The following is a 21,647-nucleotide window of genomic DNA, read 5'->3' on the forward strand; positions in this document are numbered from 1 at the left end:
CTCGTCCCATATCTACGTCACCCCTTTACATAAGGGTGGAGATCCGTCCCATATCTACGTCACCCTTTACATAAGGGTGGAGATCCGTCTCGTCCCATATCTACGTCACCCCTTTACATAAGGGTGGAGATCCGTCCCATATCTACGTCACCCCTTTACATAAGGGTGGAGATCCGTCCCATATCTACGTCACCCCTTTACATAAGGGTGGAGATCCGTCTCGTCCCATATCTACGTCACCCTTTACATAAGGGTGGAGATCCGTCTCGTCCCATATCTACGTCATCCCTTTACATAAGGGTGGAGATCCGTCCCGTCCCATATCTACGTCACACCTTTACATAAGGGTGGAGATCCGTCCCATATCTACGTCCTCCCTTTACATAAGGGTGGAGATCCGTCTCGTCCCATATCTACGTCACCCCTTTACATAAGGGTGGAGATCCGTCTCGTCCCATATCTACGTCACCCCTTTACATAAGGGTGGAGATCCGTCTCGTCCCATATCTACGTCACCCCTTTACATAACGGTGGAGATCCGTCTCGTCCCATATCTACGTCACCCCTTTACATAAGGGTGGAGATCCGTCCCATATCTACGTCACCCCTTTACATAAGGGTGGAGATCCGTCCCATATCTACGTCACCCCTTTACATAAGGGTGGAGATCCATCTCGTCTCATATCTACGTCACCCCTTTACATAAGGGTGGATATCCGTCCCATATCTACGTCACCCCTTTACATAAGGGTGGAGATCCGTCTCGTCCCATATCTACGTCACCCCTTTACATAAGGGTGGAGATCCGTCCCATATCTACGTCACCCCTTTACATAAGGGTGGAGATCCGTCTCGTCCCATATCTACGTCACCCCTTTACATAAGGGTGGAGATCCATCCCATATCTACGTCACCCCTTTACATAAGGGTGGAGATCCGTCTCGTCCCATATCTACGTCACCCCTTTACATAAGGGTGGAGATCCGTCTCGTCCCATATCTACGTCACCCCTTTACATAAGGGTGGAGATCCGTCCCATATCTACGTCACCCCTTTACATAAGGGTAAAGATCCGTCTCGTCCCATATCTACGTCACCCCTTTACATAAGGGTGGAGATCAGTCCCATATCTACGTCACCCCTTTACATAAGGGTGGAGATCCGTCCCATATCTACGTCCCCCCTTTACATAAGGGTGGAGATCCGTCTCGTCCCATATCTACGTCACCCTTTACATAAGGGTGGAGATCCGTCTCGTCCCATATCTACGTCATCCCTTTACATAAGGGTGGAGATCCGTCTCGTCCCATATCTACGTCACCCCTTTACATAAGGGTGGAGATCCGTCCCATATCTACGTCACCCCTTTACATAAGGGTGGAGATCCGTCTCGTCCCATATCTACGTCACCCCTTTACATAAGGGTGGAGATCCGTCCCATATCTACGTCACCCCTTTACATAAGGGTGGAGATCCGTCCCATATCTACGTCACCCCATAAGGGTGGAGATCCGTCCCGTCCCATATCTACGTCACCCCTTTACATAAGGGTGGAGATCCGTCCCATATCTACGTCACCCCTTTACATAAGGGTGGAGATCCGTCTCGTCCCATATCTACGTCACCCCTTTACATAAGGGTGGAGATCCGTCCCATATCTACGTCACCCCTTTACATAAGGGTGGAGATCCGTCCCATATCTACGTCACCCCATAAGGGTGGAGATCCGTCCCGTCCCATATCTACGTCACCCCTTTACATAAGGGTGGAGATCCGTCCCATATCTACGTCACCCCTTTACATAAGGGTGGAGATCCGTCCCATATCTACGTCACCCCATAAGGGTGGAGATCCGTCTCGTCCCGTATCTACGTCACCCCTTTACATAAGGGTGGAGATCCGTCCCATATCTACGTCACACCTTTACATAAGGGTGGAGATCCGTCCCATATCTACGTCACCCCTTTACATAAGGGTGGAGATCCGTCCCATATCTACGTCACCCCTTTACATAAGGGTGGATATCCGTCCCATATCTACGTCACCCCTTTACATAAGGGTGGAGATCCGTCTCGTCCCATATCTACGTCAGCCCTTTACATAAGGGTGGAGATCCGTCCCATATCTACATCACCCCTTTACATAAGGGTGGAGATCCGTCCCATATCTACGTCCCCCCTTTACATAAGGGTGGAGATCCGTCCCATATCTATGTCACCCCTTTACATAAGGGTGGAGATCCGTCCCATATCTACGTCACCCCTTTACATAAGGGTGGAGATCCGTCCCATATCTACGTCACCCCATAAGGGTGGAGATCCGTCCCATATCTACGTCACCCCTTTACATAAGGGTGGAGATCCGTCTCGTCCCGTATCTACGTCACCCCTTTACATAAGGGTGGAGATCCGTCCCATATCTACGTCACCCCTTTACATAAGGGTGGATATCCGTCCCATATCTACGTCACCCCTTTACATAAGGGTGGAGATCCGTCTCGTCCCATATCTACGTTACCCCTTTACATAAGGGTGGAGATCCGTCTCATCCCATATCTACGTCACCCCTTTACATAAGGGTGGATATCCGTCCCATATCTAAGTCACCCCTTTACATAAGGGTGGAGATCCGTCCCATATCTACGTCATCCCTTTACATAAGGGTGGAGATCCGTCCCATATCTACGTCATCCCTTTACATAAGGGTGGAGATCCGTCCCATATCTACGTCACCCCTTTACATAAGGGTGGAGATCCGTCCCATATCTACGTCACCCCTTTACATAAGGGTGGAGATCCGTCCCATATCTACGTCACCCCTTTACATAAGGGTGGAGATCCGTCCCATATCTACGTCACCCCTTTACATAAGGGTGGAGATCCGTCCCATATCTACGTCACCCCTTTACATAAGGGTGGAGATCCGTCCCATATCTACGTCACCCCTTTACATAAGGGTGGAGATCCGTCCCATATCTACGTCACCCCTTTACATAAGAGTGGAGATCCGTCCCATATCTACGTCACCCCTTTACATAAGGGTGGAGATCCGTCTCGTCCCATATCTACGTTACCCCTTTACATAAGGGTGGAGATCCGTCTCGTCCCATATCTACGTCACCCCTTTACATAAGGGTGGATATCCGTCCCATATCTACGTCACCCCTTTACATAAGGGTGGAGATCCGTCCCATATCTACGTCACCCCTTTACATAAGGGTGGAGATCCGTCCCATATCTACGTCACCCCTTTACATAAGGGTGGAGATCCGTCCCATATCTACGTCACCCCTTTACATAAGGGTGGAGATCCGTCCCATATCTACGTCACCCCTTTACATAAGGGTGGAGATCCGTCCCATATCTACGTCACCCCTTTACATAAGGGTGGAGATCCGTCCCATATCTACGTCACCCCTTTACATAAGGGTGGAGATCCGTCCCATATCTACGTCATCCCTTTACATAAGGGTGGAGATCCGTCCCATATCTACGTCACCCCTTTACATAAGGGTGGAGATCCGTCCCATATCTACGTCACCCCTTTACATAAGGGTGGAGATCCATCCCATATCTACGTCCCCCCTTTACATAAGGGTGGAGATCCGTCCCATATCTACGTCACCCCTTTACATAAGGGTGGAGATCCGTCCCATATCTACGTCACCCCTTTACATAAGGGTGGAGATTCGTCCCATATCTACGTCACCCCTTTACATAAGGGTGGAGATCCGTCCCATATCTACGTCACCCCTTTACATAAGGGTGGAGATCCGTCCCATATCTACGTCACCCCTTTACATAAGGGTGGAGATCCGTCCCATATCTACGTCACCCCTTTACATAAGGGTGGAGATCCGTCCCATATCTACGTCACCCCTTTACATAAGGGTGGAGATCCGTCCCATATCTACGTCACCCCATAAGGGTGGAGATCCGTCTCGTCCCGTATCTAAACTGTCTGCACTGGCACAAGTTTTGGAAAAACTGGTGAACTCACAGTTGAAAGACTGTGTTCATAATAACTCAGTTTTATCTCAATTCCAGTCAGGTTTTAGAGCCAAGCGTAGTACACATACTGCAGTAAGGTTGTAGGACAAGAGAAATCACTGTGTTTCACTTTCTGTTGACTTATCGAAGGCCTTCGACACTGTTGACCAAGACCTGCTGTTGTATAGACTAAAACAGGTTGGTTTAAGTGTTGATGCATTGGATTGGTTCCAAAACTACCTTTCTGACAGAACACAGTGTATAGCACAGGAGGGTATGAAATCCAAGGCTTACGAAAGGAGTTCCCCAGGGCTCAACTTTAGGTCCGAACCTTTTTACACTGTATATAAATGATCTAGGGAAGACTGTTGACTCTGCAAATCTCCATCTGTATGCTGATGACACAATTATTTATTCTAGCGCATCTAATATTGAGAAGGCTTTTCAGGACTTGGCTTTTGATGTTATTCAAAGGCAGTTTTGAATTGAAACGTGTGCTTAATGCAAGGAAAACAAAATGTTTGTTTTTCTCTTCTCTGAAAGTAGACAGATGGAGTCACTTGCAGATTTAAACTCTAAAAGGCCAGCATATTGATAGGCTCACCTCCTATAAATATCTTGGGATCTGGTTCGATGAAAAGCTGAATTTTAAACAGCACGTTGATAACTTGACCAAGAAACTGAAGTTGAAATTGTGTTTCTGTTTTAGGAACAAATCTTGCTTTTCAATGTTAGCCAGAAAGGATCTTGTTCAAGGCACTTTATCAGTGCTGGATTATGGTGATAGTGTTTATATGCAGGCCTCAGCAAGTACCTTAACTCTGGACACAGTTTATCATGGGGCGTTAAGATGTATTACAAATGCCAGATCACTCACCCGTCACTGTGATGTGTATGCTGCAATGGACCTCTCTCTCCACCAGGAGGCTAAAGCACTGGTACACTCGCGGACAAAGCATTGATAGGACAACTCCCTTTGTATCTCCGTTCCTTACTGACCAGATCAGTCACTCAAAACAGTCTTCGTTCACAGTCGCTGCTGTCCTTGTCTTTTCCTAAGGCTAGAACTGAGATGGGGAAACAATATTTTCCCCATAATGCCCCTTCATCCTGGAACATGCTTCAAAAGATATTAAAGTTAGTGTCCTCGCTGGTTTCTAAGACTCTGATCGACGACACTGTCTGGAACTTGTGACACTGTCTTTTGTGTGTAATTTTGTATTTTTCTGTAATATTTTATGTACACACTGCTATTTCCTTGTTTTGCCTTCTTGCCAGGTCGCCCTCGCAAAATAGTTTTTTTTAACTGGTTAAATAAATAAAACAATATTTATAGATACCGTTGACCATTACATTCTCATTCAAAAGGTTGACTGAAATAGGCCTGGATCAGGCTTCTTGCAAGTGGTTTTAAAATGATCTGTCAGACAGGACTCAACGTGTGATCTCTGATGGTGTTAAGTGTATTTTCCTGGATATTACAAAAGGTGTACCGCAGGGGTCGGTACTGGGACCTGTTCACTTTACTATTTAGATCAATAATATTGGTCTATCTGTTTAAAATGTATAATATTAATCTGTATGTAGACAACACTTATGTATGGCATTGACCAAACTGTAGACCAGGGCTATGTTAGAGCTGCAAGCTGACCTTGTTACCTTACAGAAAGCCCTGGTTGGTTTAAAACGTCAGAAAGCCCTGGTTGGTTTAAAACGTCAGAAAGCCCTGGTTGGTTTAAAACGTCAGAAAGCCCTGGTTGGTTTAAAACGTCAGAAAGCCCTGGTTGGTTTAAAACGTCAGAAAGCCCTGGTTGGTTTAAAACGTCAGAAAGCCCTGGTTGGTTTAAAACGTCAGAAAGCCCTGGTTGGTTTAAAACGTCAGAAAGCCCTGGTTGGTTTAAAACGTCAGAAAGCCCTGGTTGGTTTAAAACGCCAGAAAGCCCTGGTTGGTTTAAAACGGGTACTTAATGTGGGCAAGACTAAATACATGTTGTTCTCTAGTTCTCGCAGGAATGTTTCAGATGGACTACATATTTATTCATTGGATGGTTCTCCCATCGATCGGGTTCCCAAGTTATTTGTGCATTCTGTTGGTGAGTCTGTGTTGCTAGCTAGCTGCAAGCAGTGTCTGTTTACCTATTAGCTAACGTTAGCTAACAGTCGATCAATATTATAATAATACTTTTAGCAAAAATGTTTATTTTCATTTTACAATCTGTAGAAACAATGAGAATAGAAAGGTTCAGAACTTTTGTAAAACATCACAGTACAGTTGAAATATATATGGCAAATAGAAATCCAATATGGATGGTGTTAAGAGATAGATGGGAGGTGTTGAATAGAGTTGAAGGATGGGACTAATAACAACTAACAACTAATAACAACAAGATAACTAATGTAAAGCATACTGTGTCCATAATAAGTACATAGGTTATAGGTTGAGAGCTTTTGTGAAAGAGCACAGTTAGAAAGATATGGCATATAGAAGCAAACCGGATGGACATCATGAAAATGATCGGAGGAAGTTCAGGAGTAAAAACAAACAAAATCTAATTATTGTAAAATTGACTGTGTCCATAAAATGTATATAGTATGTATGGGCTGGAAGTAGAGGCCTAAGCGTTGTTGTTCACTAGTTTACTCCAATTAGGGAAGGGGTCGTGGGGTTGGAAAGTAAAAAAGGGAAATATATTTTAAAAAAGGAAATGTATATACACTGCTCAAAAAAAAATACCGTAGGATCAATATGTTAGAGGACCCTATACCGTAGGATCAATATGTTAGGGGACCCTATACCGTAGGATCAATATGTTAGAGGACCCTATACCGTAGGATCAATATGTTAGGGGACCCTGTACCGTAGGATCAATATGTTAGGGGACCCTATACCGTAGGATCAATATGTTAGAGGACCCTATACCGTAGGATCAATATGTTAGAGGACCCTATACCGTAGGATCAATATGCTAGGGGACCCTATACCGTAGGATCAATATGTTAGAGGACCCTATACCGTAGGATCAATATGTTAGGGGACCCTATACCGTAGGATCAATATGTTAGAGGACCCTATACCGTAGGATCAATATGTTAGAGGACCCTATACCGTAGGATCAATATGTTAGGGGACCCTATACCGTAGGATCAATATGTTAGAGGACCCTATACCGTAGGATCAATATGTTAGGGGACCCTGTACCGTAGGATCAATATGTTAGGGGACCCTATACCGTAGGATCAATATGTTAGAGGACCCTATACCGTAGGATCAATATGTTAGAGGACCCTATACCGTAGGATCAATATGTTAGGGGACCCTATACCGTAGGATCAATATGTTAGGGGACCCTATACCGTAGGATCAATATGTTAGGGGACCCTATACCGTAGGATCAATATGTTAGGGGACCCTATACCGTAGGATCAATATGTTAGGGGACCCTATACCGTAGGATCAATATGTTAGGGGACCCTATACCGTAGGATCAATATGTTAGAGGACCCTATACCGTAGGATCAATATGTTAGGGGACCCTATACCGTAGGATCAATATGTTAGGGGACCCTATACCGTAGGATCAATATGTTAGGGGACCCTATACCGTAGGATCAATATGTTAGGGGACCCTATACCGTAGGATCAATATGTTAGAGGACCCTATACCGTAGGATCAATATGTTAGAGGACCCTATACCGTAGGATCAATATGTTAGGGGACCCTATACCGTAGGATCAATATGTTAGGGGACCCTATACCGTAGGATCAATATGTTAGGGGACCCTATACCGTAGGATCAATATGTTAGGGGACCCTATACCGTAGGATCAATATGTTAGGGGACCCTGTACCGTAGGATCAATATGTTAGAGGACCCTATACCGTAGGATCAATGTGTTAGAGGACCCTATACCGTAGGATCAATATGTTAGAGGACGCTATACCGTAGGATCAATATGTTAGGGGACCCTATACCGTAGGATCAATATGTTAGAGGACCCTATACCGTAGGATCAATATGTTAGAGGACCCTATACCGTAGGATCAATATGTTAGAGGACCCTATACCGTAGGATCAATATGTTAGGGGACCCTATACCGTAGGATCAATATGTTAGAGGACCCTATACCGTAGGATCAATATGTTAGAGGACCCTATACCGTAGGATCAATATGTTAGGGGACCCTATACCGTAGGATCAATATGTTAGGGGACCCTATACCGGAGGATCAATATGTTACCCTATACCGTAGGATCAATATGTTACCCTATACCGTAGGATCAATATGTTAGAGGACCCTATACCGTAGGATCAATATGTTAGGGGACCCTATACCGTAGGATCAATATGTTAGGGGACCCTATACCGTAGGATCAATATGTTAGAGGACCCTATACCGTAGGATCAATATGTTAGGGGACCCTATACCGTAGGATCAATATGTTAGAGGACCCTATACCGTAGGATCAATATGTTAGGGGACCCTATACCATAGGATCAATATGTTAGGGGACCCTATACCATAGGATCAATATGTTAGAGGACCCTATACCGTAGGATCAATATGTTAGGGGACCCTATACCGTAGGATCAATATGTTAGGGGACCCTATACTGTAGGATCAATATGTTAGAGGACCCTATACCGTAGGATCAATATGTTAGGGGACCCTATACCGTAGGATCAATATGTTAGGGGACCCTATACCGTAGGATCAATATGTTAGGGGACCCTATACCGTAGGATCAATATGTTAGAGGACCCTATACCGTAGGATCAATATGTTAGAGGACCCTATACCGTAGGATCAATATGTTAGAGGACCCTATACCGTAGGATCAATATGTTAGGGGACCCTATACCGTAGGATCAATATGTTAGGGGACCCTATACCGTAGGATCAATATGTTAGGGGACCCTATACCGTAGGATCAATATGTTAGGGGACCCTATACCGTAGGATCAATATGTTAGGGGAACCTATACCGTAGGATCAATATGTTAGGGGACCCTATACCGTAGGATCAATATGTTAGGGGACCCTATACCGTAGGATCAATATGTTAGGGGACCCTATACCGTAGGATCAATATGTTAGGGGACCCTATACCGTAGGATCAATATGTTAGAGGACCCTATACCGTAGGATCAATATGTTAGAGGACCCTATACCGTAGGATCAATATGTTAGGGGACCCTATACCGTAGGATCAATATGTTAGAGGACCCTATACCGTAGGATCAATATGTTAGAGGACCCTATACCGTAGGATCAATATGTTAGGGGACCCTATACCGTAGGATCAATATGTTAGAGGACCCTATACCGTAGGATCAATATGTTAGGGGACCCTGTACCGTAGGATCAATATGTTAGGGGACCCTATACCGTAGGATCAATATGTTAGAGGACCCTATACCGTAGGATCAATATGTTAGAGGACCCTATACCGTAGGATCAATATGTTAGGGGACCCTATACCGTAGGATCAATATGTTAGGGGACCCTATACCGTAGGATCAATATGTTAGGGGACCCTATACCGTAGGATCAATATGTTAGGGGACCCTATACCGTAGGATCAATATGTTAGGGGACCCTATACCGTAGGATCAATATGTTAGAGGACCCTATACCGTAGGATCAATATGTTAGGGGACCCTATACCGTAGGATCAATATGTTAGGGGACCCTATACCATAGGATCAATATGTTAGGGGACCCTATACCATAGGATCAATATGTTAGAGGACCCTATACCGTAGGATCAATATGTTAGGGGACCCTATACCGTAGGATCAATATGTTAGGGGACCCTATACTGTAGGATCAATATGTTAGAGGACCCTATACCGTAGGATCAATATGTTAGGGGACCCTATACCGTAGGATCAATATGTTAGGGGACCCTATACCGTAGGATCAATATGTTAGGGGACCCTATACCGTAGGATCAATATGTTAGAGGACCCTATACCGTAGGATCAATATGTTAGAGGACCCTATACCGTAGGATCAATATGTTAGAGGACCCTATACCGTAGGATCAATATGTTAGGGGACCCTATACCGTAGGATCAATATGTTAGGGGACCCTATACCGTAGGATCAATATGTTAGGGGACCCTATACCGTAGGATCAATATGTTAGGGGACCCTATACCGTAGGATCAATATGTTAGGGGAACCTATACCGTAGGATCAATATGTTAGGGGACCCTATACCGTAGGATCAATATGTTAGGGGACCCTATACCGTAGGATCAATATGTTAGGGGACCCTATACCGTAGGATCAATATGTTAGGGGACCCTATACCGTAGGATCAATATGTTAGAGGACCCTATACCGTAGGATCAATATGTTAGAGGACCCTATACCGTAGGATCAATATGTTAGGGGACCCTATACCGTAGGATCAATATGTTAGAGGACCCTATACCGTAGGATCAATATGTTAGAGGACCCTATACCGTAGGATCAATATGTTAGGGGACCCTATACCGTAGGATCAATATGTTAGAGGACCCTATACCGTAGGATCAATATGTTAGGGGACCCTGTACCGTAGGATCAATATGTTAGGGGACCCTATACCGTAGGATCAATATGTTAGAGGACCCTATACCGTAGGATCAATATGTTAGAGGACCCTATACCGTAGGATCAATATGTTAGGGGACCCTATACCGTAGGATCAATATGTTAGGGGACCCTATACCGTAGGATCAATATGTTAGGGGACCCTATACCGTAGGATCAATATGTTAGGGGACCCTATACCGTAGGATCAATATGTTAGGGGACCCTATACCGTAGGATCAATATGTTAGAGGACCCTATACCGTAGGATCAATATGTTAGGGGACCCTATACCGTAGGATCAATATGTTAGGGGACCCTATACCGTAGGATCAATATGTTAGGGGACCCTATACCGTAGGATCAATATGTTAGGGGACCCTATACCGTAGGATCAATATGTTAGAGGACCCTATACCGTAGGATCAATATGTTAGAGGACCCTATACCGTAGGATCAATATGTTAGGGGACCCTATACCGTAGGATCAATATGTTAGAGGACCCTATACCGTAGGATCAATATGTTAGAGGACCCTATACCGTAGGATCAATATGTTAGGGGACCCTATACCGTAGGATCAATATGTTAGAGGACCCTATACCGTAGGATCAATATGTTAGGGGACCCTGTACCGTAGGATCAATATGTTAGGGGACCCTATACCGTAGGATCAATATGTTAGAGGACCCTATACCGTAGGATCAATATGTTAGAGGACCCTATACCGTAGGATCAATATGTTAGGGGACCCTATACCGTAGGGTCAATATGTTAGGGGACCCTATACCGTAGGATCAATATGTTAGGGGACCCTATACCGTAGGATCAATATGTTAGGGGACCCTATACCGTAGGATCAATATGTTAGGGGACCCTATACCGTAGGATCAATATGTTAGAGGACCCTATACCGTAGGATCAATATGTTAGAGGACCCTATACCGTAGGATCAATATGTTAGGGGACCCTATACCGTAGGATCAATATGTTAGAGGACCCTATACCGTAGGATCAATATGTTAGAGGACCCTATACCGTAGGATCAATATGTTAGGGGACCCTATACCGTAGGATCAATATGTTAGAGGACCCTATACCGTAGGATCAATATGTTAGGGGACCCTATACCGTAGGATCAATATGTTAGGGGACCCTATACCGTAGGATCAATATGTTAGGGGACCCTATACCGTAGGATCAATATGTTAGGGGACCCTGTACCGTAGGATCAATATGTTAGAGGACCCTATACCGTAGGATCAATGTGTTAGAGGACCCTATACCGTAGGGTCAATATGTTAGGGGACCCTATACCGTAGGATCAATATGTTAGAGGACCCTATACCGTAGGATCAATATGTTAGGGGACCCTATACCGTAGGATCAATATGTTAGAGGACCCTATACCGTAGGATCAATATGTTAGGGGACCCTATACCGTAGGATCAATATGTTAGGGGACCCTATACCGTAGGATCAATATGTTAGGGGACCCTATACCGTAGGATCAATATGTTAGGGGACCCTATACCGCAGGATCAATATGTTAGGGGACCCTATACCGTAGGATCAATATGTTAGAGGACGCTATACCGTAGGATCAATATGTTAGGGGACCCTATACCGTAGGATCAATATGTTAGAGGACCCTATACCGTAGGATCAATATGTTAGAGGACCCTATACCGTAGGATCAATATGTTAGAGGACCCTATACCGTAGGATCAATATGTTAGGGGACCCTATACCGTAGGATCAATATGTTAGAGGACCCTATACCGTAGGATCAATATGTTAGAGGACCCTATACCGTAGGATCAATATGTTAGGGGACCCTATACCGTAGGATCAATATGTTAGGGGACCCTATACCGGAGGATCAATATGTTACCCTATACCGTAGGATCAATATGTTACCCTATACCGTAGGATCAATATGTTAGAGGACCCTATACCGTAGGATCAATATGTTAGGGGACCCTATACCGTAGGATCAATATGTTAGGGGACCCTATACCGTAGGATCAATATGTTAGAGGACCCTATACCGTAGGATCAATATGTTAGGGGACCCTATACCGTAGGATCAATATGTTAGAGGACCCTATACCGTAGGATCAATATGTTAGGGGACCCTATACCATAGGATCAATATGTTAGGGGACCCTATACCATAGGATCAATATGTTAGAGGACCCTATACCGTAGGATCAATATGTTAGGGGACCCTATACCGTAGGATCAATATGTTAGGGGACCCTATACTGTAGGATCAATATGTTAGAGGACCCTATACCGTAGGATCAATATGTTAGGGGACCCTATACCGTAGGATCAATATGTTAGGGGACCCTATACCGTAGGATCAATATGTTAGGGGACCCTATACCGTAGGATCAATATGTTAGAGGACCCTATACCGTAGGATCAATATGTTAGAGGACCCTATACCGTAGGATCAATATGTTAGGGGACCCTATACCGTAGGATCAATATGTTAGGGGACCCTATACCGTAGGATCAATATGTTAGAGGACCCTATACCGTAGGATCAATATGTTAGGGGACCCTATACCGTAGGATCAATATGTTAGAGGACCCTATACCGTAGGATCAATATGTTAGGGGACCCTATACCGTAGGATCAATATGTTAGGGGACCCTATACCGTAGGATCAATATGTTAGGGGACCCTATACCGTAGGATCAATATGTTAGGGGACCCTATACCGTAGGATCAATATGTTAGGGGACCCTATACCGTAGGATCAATATGTTAGAGGACCCTATACCGTAGGATCAATATGTTAGAGGACCCTATACCGTAGGATCAATATGTTAGGGGACCCTATACCGTAGGATCAATATGTTAGAGGACCCTATACCGGAGGATCAATATGTTAGAGGACCCTATACCGTAGGATCAATATGTTAGGGGACCCTATACCGTAGGATCAATATGTTAGAGGACCCTATACCGTAGGATCAATATGTTAGAGGACCCTATACCGTAGGATCAATATGTTAGGGGACCCTATACCGTAGGATCAATATGTTAGGGGACCCTATACCGTAGGATCAATATGTTAGGGGACCCTATACCGTAGGATCAATATTTTAGGGGACCCTATACCGTAGGATCAATATGTTAGGGGACCCTATACCGTAGGATCAATATGTTAGAGGACCCTATACCGGAGGATCAATATGTTAGAGGACCCTATACCGTAGGATCAATATGTTAGGGGACCCTATACCGTAGGATCAATATGTTAGAGGACCCTATACCGTAGGATCAATATGTTAGGGGACCCTATACCGTAGGATCAATATGTTAGGGGACCCTATACCGTAGGATCAATATGTTAGGGGACCCTATACCGTAGGATCAATATGTTAGGGGACCCTATACCGTAGGATCAATATGTTAGAGGACCCTATACCGGAGGATCAATATGTTAGAGGACCCTATACCGGAGGATCAATATGTTAGAGGACCCTATACCGTAGGATCAATATGTTAGGGGACCCTATACCGTAGGATCAATATGTTAGAGGACCCTATACCGGAGGATCAATATGTTAGAGGACCCTATACCGTAGGATCAATATGTTAGGGGACCCTATACCGTAGGATCAATATGTTAGAGGACCCTATACCGTAGAATCAATATGTTAGGGGACCCTATACCGTAGGATCAATATGTTAGGGGACCCTATACCGTAGGATCAATATGTTAGAGGACCCTATACCGTAGGATCAATATGTTAGGGGACCCTATACCGTAGGATCAATATGTTAGGGGACCTTATACCGTAGGATCAATATGTTAGGGGACCCTATACCGTAGGATCAATATGTTAGGGGACCCTATACCGTAGGATCAATATGTTAGGGGACCCTATACCGTAGGATCAATATGTTAGAGGACCCTATACCGTAGGATCAATATGTTAGAGGACCCTATACCGTAGGATCAATATGTTAGGGGACCCTATACCGTAGGATCAATATGTTAGGGGACCCTATACCGTAGGATCAATATGTTAGGGGACCCTATACCGTAGAATCAATATGTTAGGGGACCCTATACCGTAGGATCAATATGTTAGGGGACCCTATACCGTAGGATCAATATGTTAGGGGACCCTATACCGTAGGATCAATATGTTAGGGGACCCTATACCGTAGAATCAATATGTTAGGGGACCCTATACCGTAGGATCAATATGTTAGGGGACCCTATACCGTAGGATCAATATGTTAGGGGACCCTATACCGTAGGATCAATATGTTAGAGGACCCTATACCGTAGGATCAATATGTTAGGGGACCCTATACCGTAGGATCAATATGTTAGGGGACCCTATACCGTAGGATCAATATGTTAGAGGACGCTATACCGTAGGATCAATATGTTAGGGGACCCTATACCGTAGGATCAATATGTTAGAGGACCCTATACCGTAGGATCAATATGTTAGAGGACCCTATACCGTAGGATCAATATGTTAGAGGACCCTATACCGTAGGATCAATATGTTAGAGGACCCTATACCGTAGGATCAATATGTTAGAGGACCCTATACCGTAGGATCAATATGTTAGGGGACCCTATACCGTAGGATCAATATGTTAGAGGACCCTATACCGTAGGATCAATATGTTAGGGGACCCTATACCGTAGGATCAATATGTTAGGGGACCCTATACCGTAGGATCAATATGTTAGAGGACCCTATACCGTAGGATCAATATGTTAGGGGACCCTATACCGAAGGATCAATATGTTAGGGGACCCTATACCGTAGGATCAATATGTTAGGGGACCCTATACCGTAGGATCAATATGTTAGGGGACCCTATACCGTAGGATCAATATGTTAGAGGACCCTATACCGTAGGATCAATATGTTAGGGGACCCTATACCGTAGGATCAATATGTTAGGGGACCCTATACCGTAGGATCAATATGTTAGAGGACCCTATACCGTAGGATCAATATGTTAGGGGACCCTATACCGTAGGATCAATATGTTAGAGGACCCTATACCGTAGGATCAATATGTTAGGGGACCCTATACCGTAGGATCAATATGTTAGGGGACCCTATACCGTAGGATCAATATGTTAGGGGACCCTATACCGTAGGATCAATATGTTAGGGGACCCTATACCGTAGGATCAATATGTTAGGGGACCCTATACCGTAGGATCAATATGTTAGAGGACCCTATACCGTAGGATCAATATATTAGAGGACCCTATACCGTAGGATCAATATGTTAGGGGACCCTATACCGTAGGATCAATATGTTAGAGGACCCTATACCGGAGGATCAATATGTTAGAGGACCCTATACCGTAGGATCAATATGTTAGGGGACCCTATACCGTAGGATCAATATGTTAGGGGACCCTATACCGTAGGATCAATATGTTAGGGGACCCTATACCGTAGGATCAATATGTTAGGGGACCCTATACCGTAGGATCAATATGTTAGAGGACCCTATACCGTAGGATCAATATGTTAGAGGACCCTATACCGTAGGATCAATATGTTAGGGGACCCTATACCGTAGGATCAATATGTTAGAGGACCCTATACCGGAGGATCAATATGTTAGAGGACCCTATACCGTAGGATCAATATGTTAGGGGACCCTATACCGTAGGATCAATATGTTAGGGGACCCTATACCGTAGGATCAATATGTTAGGGGACCCTATACCGTAGGATCAATATGTTAGGGGACCCTATACCGTAGGATCAATATGTTAGGGGACCCTATACCGTAGGATCAATATGTTAGAGGACCCTATACCGGAGGATCAATATGTTAGAGGACCCTATACCGTAGGATCAATATGTTAGGGGACCCTATACCGTAGGATCAATATGTTAGAGGACCATATACCGTAGGATCAATATGTTAGGGGACCCTATACCGTAGGATCAATATGTTAGGGGACCCTATACCGTAGGATCAATATGTTAGGGGACCCTATACCGTAGGATCAATATGTTAGGGGACCCTATACCGTAGGATCAATATGTTAGAGGACCCTATACCGGAGGATCAATATGTTAGAGGACCCTATACCGGAGGATCAATATGTTAGAGGACCCTATACCGTAGGATCAATATGTTAGGGGACCCTATACCGTAGGATCAATATGTTAGAGGACCCTATACCGGAGGATCAATATGTTAGAGGACCCTATACCGTAGGATCAATATGTTAGGGGACCCTATACCGTAGGATCAATATGTTAGAGGACCCTATACCGTAGAATCAATATGTTAGGGGACCCTATACCGTAGGATCAATATGTTAGGGGACCCTATACCGTAGGATCAATATGTTAGAGGACCCTATACCGTAGGATCAATATGTTAGGGGACCCTATACCGTAGGATCAATATGTTAGGGGACCCTATACCGTAGGATCAATAGGTTAGGGGACCCTATACCGTAGGATCAATATGTTAGGGGACCCTATACCGTAGGATCAATATGTTAGGGGACCCTATACCGTAGGATCAATATGTTAGAGGACCCTATACCGTAGGATCAATATGTTAGAGGACCCTATACCGTAGGATCAATATGTTAGGGGACCCTATACCGTAGGATCAATATGTTAGGGGACCCTATACCGTAGGATCAATATGTTAGGGGACCCTATACCGTAGAATCAATATGTTAGGGGACCCTATACCGTAGGATCAATATGTTAGGGGACCCTATACCGTAGGATCAATATGTTAGGGGACCCTATACCGTAGGATCAATATGTTAGAGGACCCTATACCGTAGGATCAATATGTTAGGGGACCCTATACCGTAGGATCAATATGTTAGGGGACCCTAACAGGTACTGAGGAGATCCATTCTGTTACTTGTTATTCATATCAATGTAAACGGACGTCTCGCGCTTGGTGGAATGCGTTACCACGTGATGTTGCCAGGTCGGCAGCAGACAGCTGCCTCTGCATAGCCCGTCCTGGGGCAAGGGTGGAGCCCGTCCTGGGGCAAGGGTGGAGCCCGTCCTGGGGCAAGGGTGGAGCCCGTCCTGGGGCAAGGGTGGAGCCCGTCCTGGGGCAAGGGTGGAGCCCGCTGAGGTATGGTGGAGCCACTGGGCAGCACAATGCAATGCACCCTGGACTGAAGAGGCAGACTAATATAAATATAATATAAATGTGGTGGACCCTCTGTTAAATTACACATTTCTCGAGGTGGGAATATTGCAAAAAATATGATCAATGGCTCATTCGAGAGAAGACAGCCTCCGGCCAGTGTTGCGATCTAAAAGTCGTATTCCTATTAACTTCCAGTGTAGTGAGAGCGGCTTTATCGCAATGGTACATCATACTGGCTGCATTTCTGCCTGTTTGAACAGCAATAGCACATGATACAGAGAATGGATAGAACATCGCTCAGAGTTGCACAAAAACTATATAACATTCAAAATAGGTGACTCGTTCCTTTAATATGACCTTAATGAATTATAAATAAACCATATCTCTTCAGCGGGAAGGTACTCGTTTGGATTGTAAACTAAGGCCAAGCTTTAATTGATTAAGAGACAGCTTCACTCGCTAGCTGTGCGTGGCGTTGGTGGCGTCACAGGCATGCGAACTGAGGTGTAGGTTGGTTGTTTACATGTTAGCACATCGATTAACTTTTTACTTGTTTTGATTACATAATTGCTTCAAAATTCACCAAAAGTGATGTTAGCTGACAAAGATGATCTCATTAGAACAAAACGTATAAGATCTCATAAGCCTGTGTTTACCACTGACCTTATTTTCGGCCTTTAACCAGAAACTCAAAAAAAAAAAAAACATTCATTGTCTCATCGCCTTGTTTTTTTTTTTTTTTTTTTTTTTGTCATTTAGCAGACGCTCTTATCCAGAGCGATTTACATGAGCAATTAGGGTTAAGTGCCTTGCTTAAGGGCACATCGCCCAACGAGCCATGAGCGGAGTTAGCCTCTGTTAGCGGAGTTAGCCTCTGTTAGCCTCTGTTAGCGGAGTTAGCATCTGTTAGTGCCTACAAAAAGAGCTACTATTTCTCTCTATTGAAACCAGAACCTAGTTACTGTTGGGTTTTTGAGACTATACTCTGTCCACCTCCTCTCTCCTGTCCCAGGTGTTGGGTTATATTGCTAAAGGATCATTTGGTCCCATTCTGAAGGTGAAGGACAAGGCCAAGCAGAAAACCTACGCTGTCAAGGTAACCCTCCAATAGCACTTTACACATGTAACATACACTACATTAACAACAGGATGTGGACACCTGCTCGTCAAACATCTCATTCCAGAATCATGGGCATTAATATGGAGTTGGTCCCCCCCTTTGCTGCTATAACAGCCTCCACTCTTCTGGGAAGGCTTTCCACTAGATGTTGGAACATTGCTGCAGGGACTTGCTTCCATTCAGCCACAAGAGCATTAGTGAGGTCGGGCACTGATGTTGGGCGATTAGGCCTGGCTCGCAGTCGGCGTTCCAATTCATCCCAAATGTGTTCGATGGGGTTGAGGTCAGGGCTCTGTGCAGGCCAGTCAAGTTCTTCCACACCGATCTCGACAAACCATTTCTGTATGGACCTCGCTTTGTGCACAGGGGCATTGGTGGCATAGTGGTCTAAGGCACTGCATCGCAGTGCTAGCTGTGCCACTAGAGATCCTGGTTCGAATCCAGGCTCTGTCGTAGCCGGCCGCGACCGGGAGACCCATGGGGCGGCGCACAACTGGCCCAGGGTCGTCCAGGGTAGGGGAGGGAATGGCCGGCAGGGATGTAGCTCAGTTGGTAGAGCATGGCGTTTGCAACGCCAAGGTTGTGGGTTCGATTCCCACGGGGGGCCAGTATGAAAAATAAAAAAATAATGTATGCACTCACTTAACTGGATAAGAGCGTCTGCTAAATGACTAAAATGTAAATGTATATGTCATGCTGAAACAGGAAAGGGTCTTCCCCAAACTGTTGCCACAAAGTTGGAAGAACAGAGTAGTCTAGAATGTCATTGTATGCTTTAGCGTTAAGATTTCCCTTCACTGGAACTAAGGGGCCTAGCCCGAACCATGAAAAACAGCCCCAGACCATTATTCCTCCTCCACCAAACTTTACAGTTGGCACTATGCATTGGGGCAGGTAGGGTTTTCCTGGCATCCGCCAAACCCAGATTCGTCTGTTGGACTGCCAGATGATGAAGCGTGATTCATCACTCCAGAGAACGTGTTTCCACTGCTCCAGAGTCCAATGGTGGTGAGCTTTACACCACTCCACCCGACGCTTGGCATTGCGCATGGTGATCTGAGGCTTGTGTGCGGCTGCTCGGCCATGGAAACCCATTTCATGAAGCTCCCGACTAATAGTTATTGTGCTGACGTTGCTTCCAGAGGCAGTTTGGAACTCGATAGTGAGTGTTGCAACCGAGGACTGACGATTTTTACGCACTTCAGCACTCGGCGGTCCCGTTCTGTGAGCTTGTGTGGCCTACCACTTCGCGGCTGAGCCGTTGTTGCTCCTAGACGTTTCCACTTCACAATAACAGCACTTACAGTTGACCGGGGCAGCTCTAGCAGGGCAGACATTTTATGAAATGAGTTGTTGGAAAGGTGGCATCCTATGACGGTGCCACGTTGAAAGTCACTGAGCTCTTCAGTACGGGCCATTCTACTGCCAATGTTTGTCTATGGAGAATGCATGTGTGCTCAGTTTTATACATGTGGTCCTCTGTAGCTCAGCTGGTAGAGCACGGCGCTTGTAACGCCAAGGTAGTGGGTTCGATCCCCGGGACCACCCATACACAAAAATGTATGCACGCATGACTGTAAGTCGCTTTGGATAAAAGCGTCTGCTAAATGGCATATTATTATTATTTATTATTATTATACACCTGTCAGCAACGTGTGTGGCTGAAATAGCTGAATCCACTAATTTGAAGGGGTGTCCACATACTTTTGTATATATATATATATATATAGTGTATATAGTGTATTTGTATATATATATATAGTGTATTTGTGTATATATATATATATATATAGTGTATATAGTGTATTTGTATATATATATATATATATATATATATATATAGTGTATATAGTGTATTTGTGTATATATATATAGTGTATATAGTGTATTTGTGTATATATATATATATATATATATATATATATATATATATATATATATATATATATATATATATATATATATATATATAGTGTATATAGTGTATTTGTGTATATATATATAGTGTATATAGTGTATTTATATATATATAGTGTATATAGTGTATTTGTATATATATATATATATATATATATATATATATATATATATATATATAGTGTATATAGTGTATTTGTATATATATATATAGTGTATATAGTGTATTTGTATATATATATATATAGTGTTATAGTGTATTTGTATATATATATATATATATATAGTGTATATAGTGTATTTGTATATATATATAGTGTTATAGTGTTTTTGTATATATATATATAGTGTTATAGTGTATTTGTGTATATATATATATATAGTGTATTTGTATATATATATAGTGTTATAGTGTTTTTGTATATATATATATAGTGTATATGTGCGGACGAGCTGACCTAGCTGAATATGATAACTGGTCTGTCGATGATTAGAATCCCTTGTGTATGTCGTCCCTCAGATCATCAGTCAATGTGTGTCTGTTCTCAGGTCATCCCTAAGTCAGAGATCCTGAGGCTGGGCGTTCTGGAACAGTCTAAAGAAGAGGTTATAGTACAGGTGAGTGAGTGAGAGGGAGAGGTCGTGGGTCAGAGAGAGGTCGTGGGTCAGGGAGAGGTCGTGGGTCAGGGAGAGGTCGTGGGTCAGGGAGAGGTCGTGGGTCAGGGAGAGGTCGTGGGTCAGGGAGAGGTCGTGGGTCAGGGAGAGGGAGAGGTCGTGGGTCAGGGAGAGGGAGAGGTCGTGGGTCAGGGAGAGGTCGTGGGTCAGGGAGAGGGAGAGGTCGTGGGTCAGAGAGAGGTCGTGGGTCAGGGAGAGGTCGTGGGTCA

General features: G+C 44.3%; 1 protein-coding gene across 1 annotated transcript in view; it reads left to right on the forward strand.

Moving 5' to 3' along the window:
• The window catches only part of LOC311100047 (uncharacterized protein), an 89,026-nt gene that overhangs the window by 29,100 nt on the left and 38,279 nt on the right, over positions 1-21,647 (forward strand). Inside the window, exons 3-4 of the mRNA XM_084140789.1 lie at positions 18,739-18,822; positions 21,313-21,381. Of these exons, the coding sequence (XP_083996915.1) occupies positions 18,739-18,822; positions 21,313-21,381 (153 nt within the window). The remainder of the gene's footprint in view (positions 1-18,738; positions 18,823-21,312; positions 21,382-21,647) is intronic.

This window comes from Coregonus lavaretus (genome assembly GCF_964263955.1).
Source record: "Coregonus lavaretus genome assembly, chromosome: 24".
Taxonomy (NCBI): Eukaryota; Metazoa; Chordata; class Actinopteri; order Salmoniformes; family Salmonidae; genus Coregonus; species Coregonus lavaretus.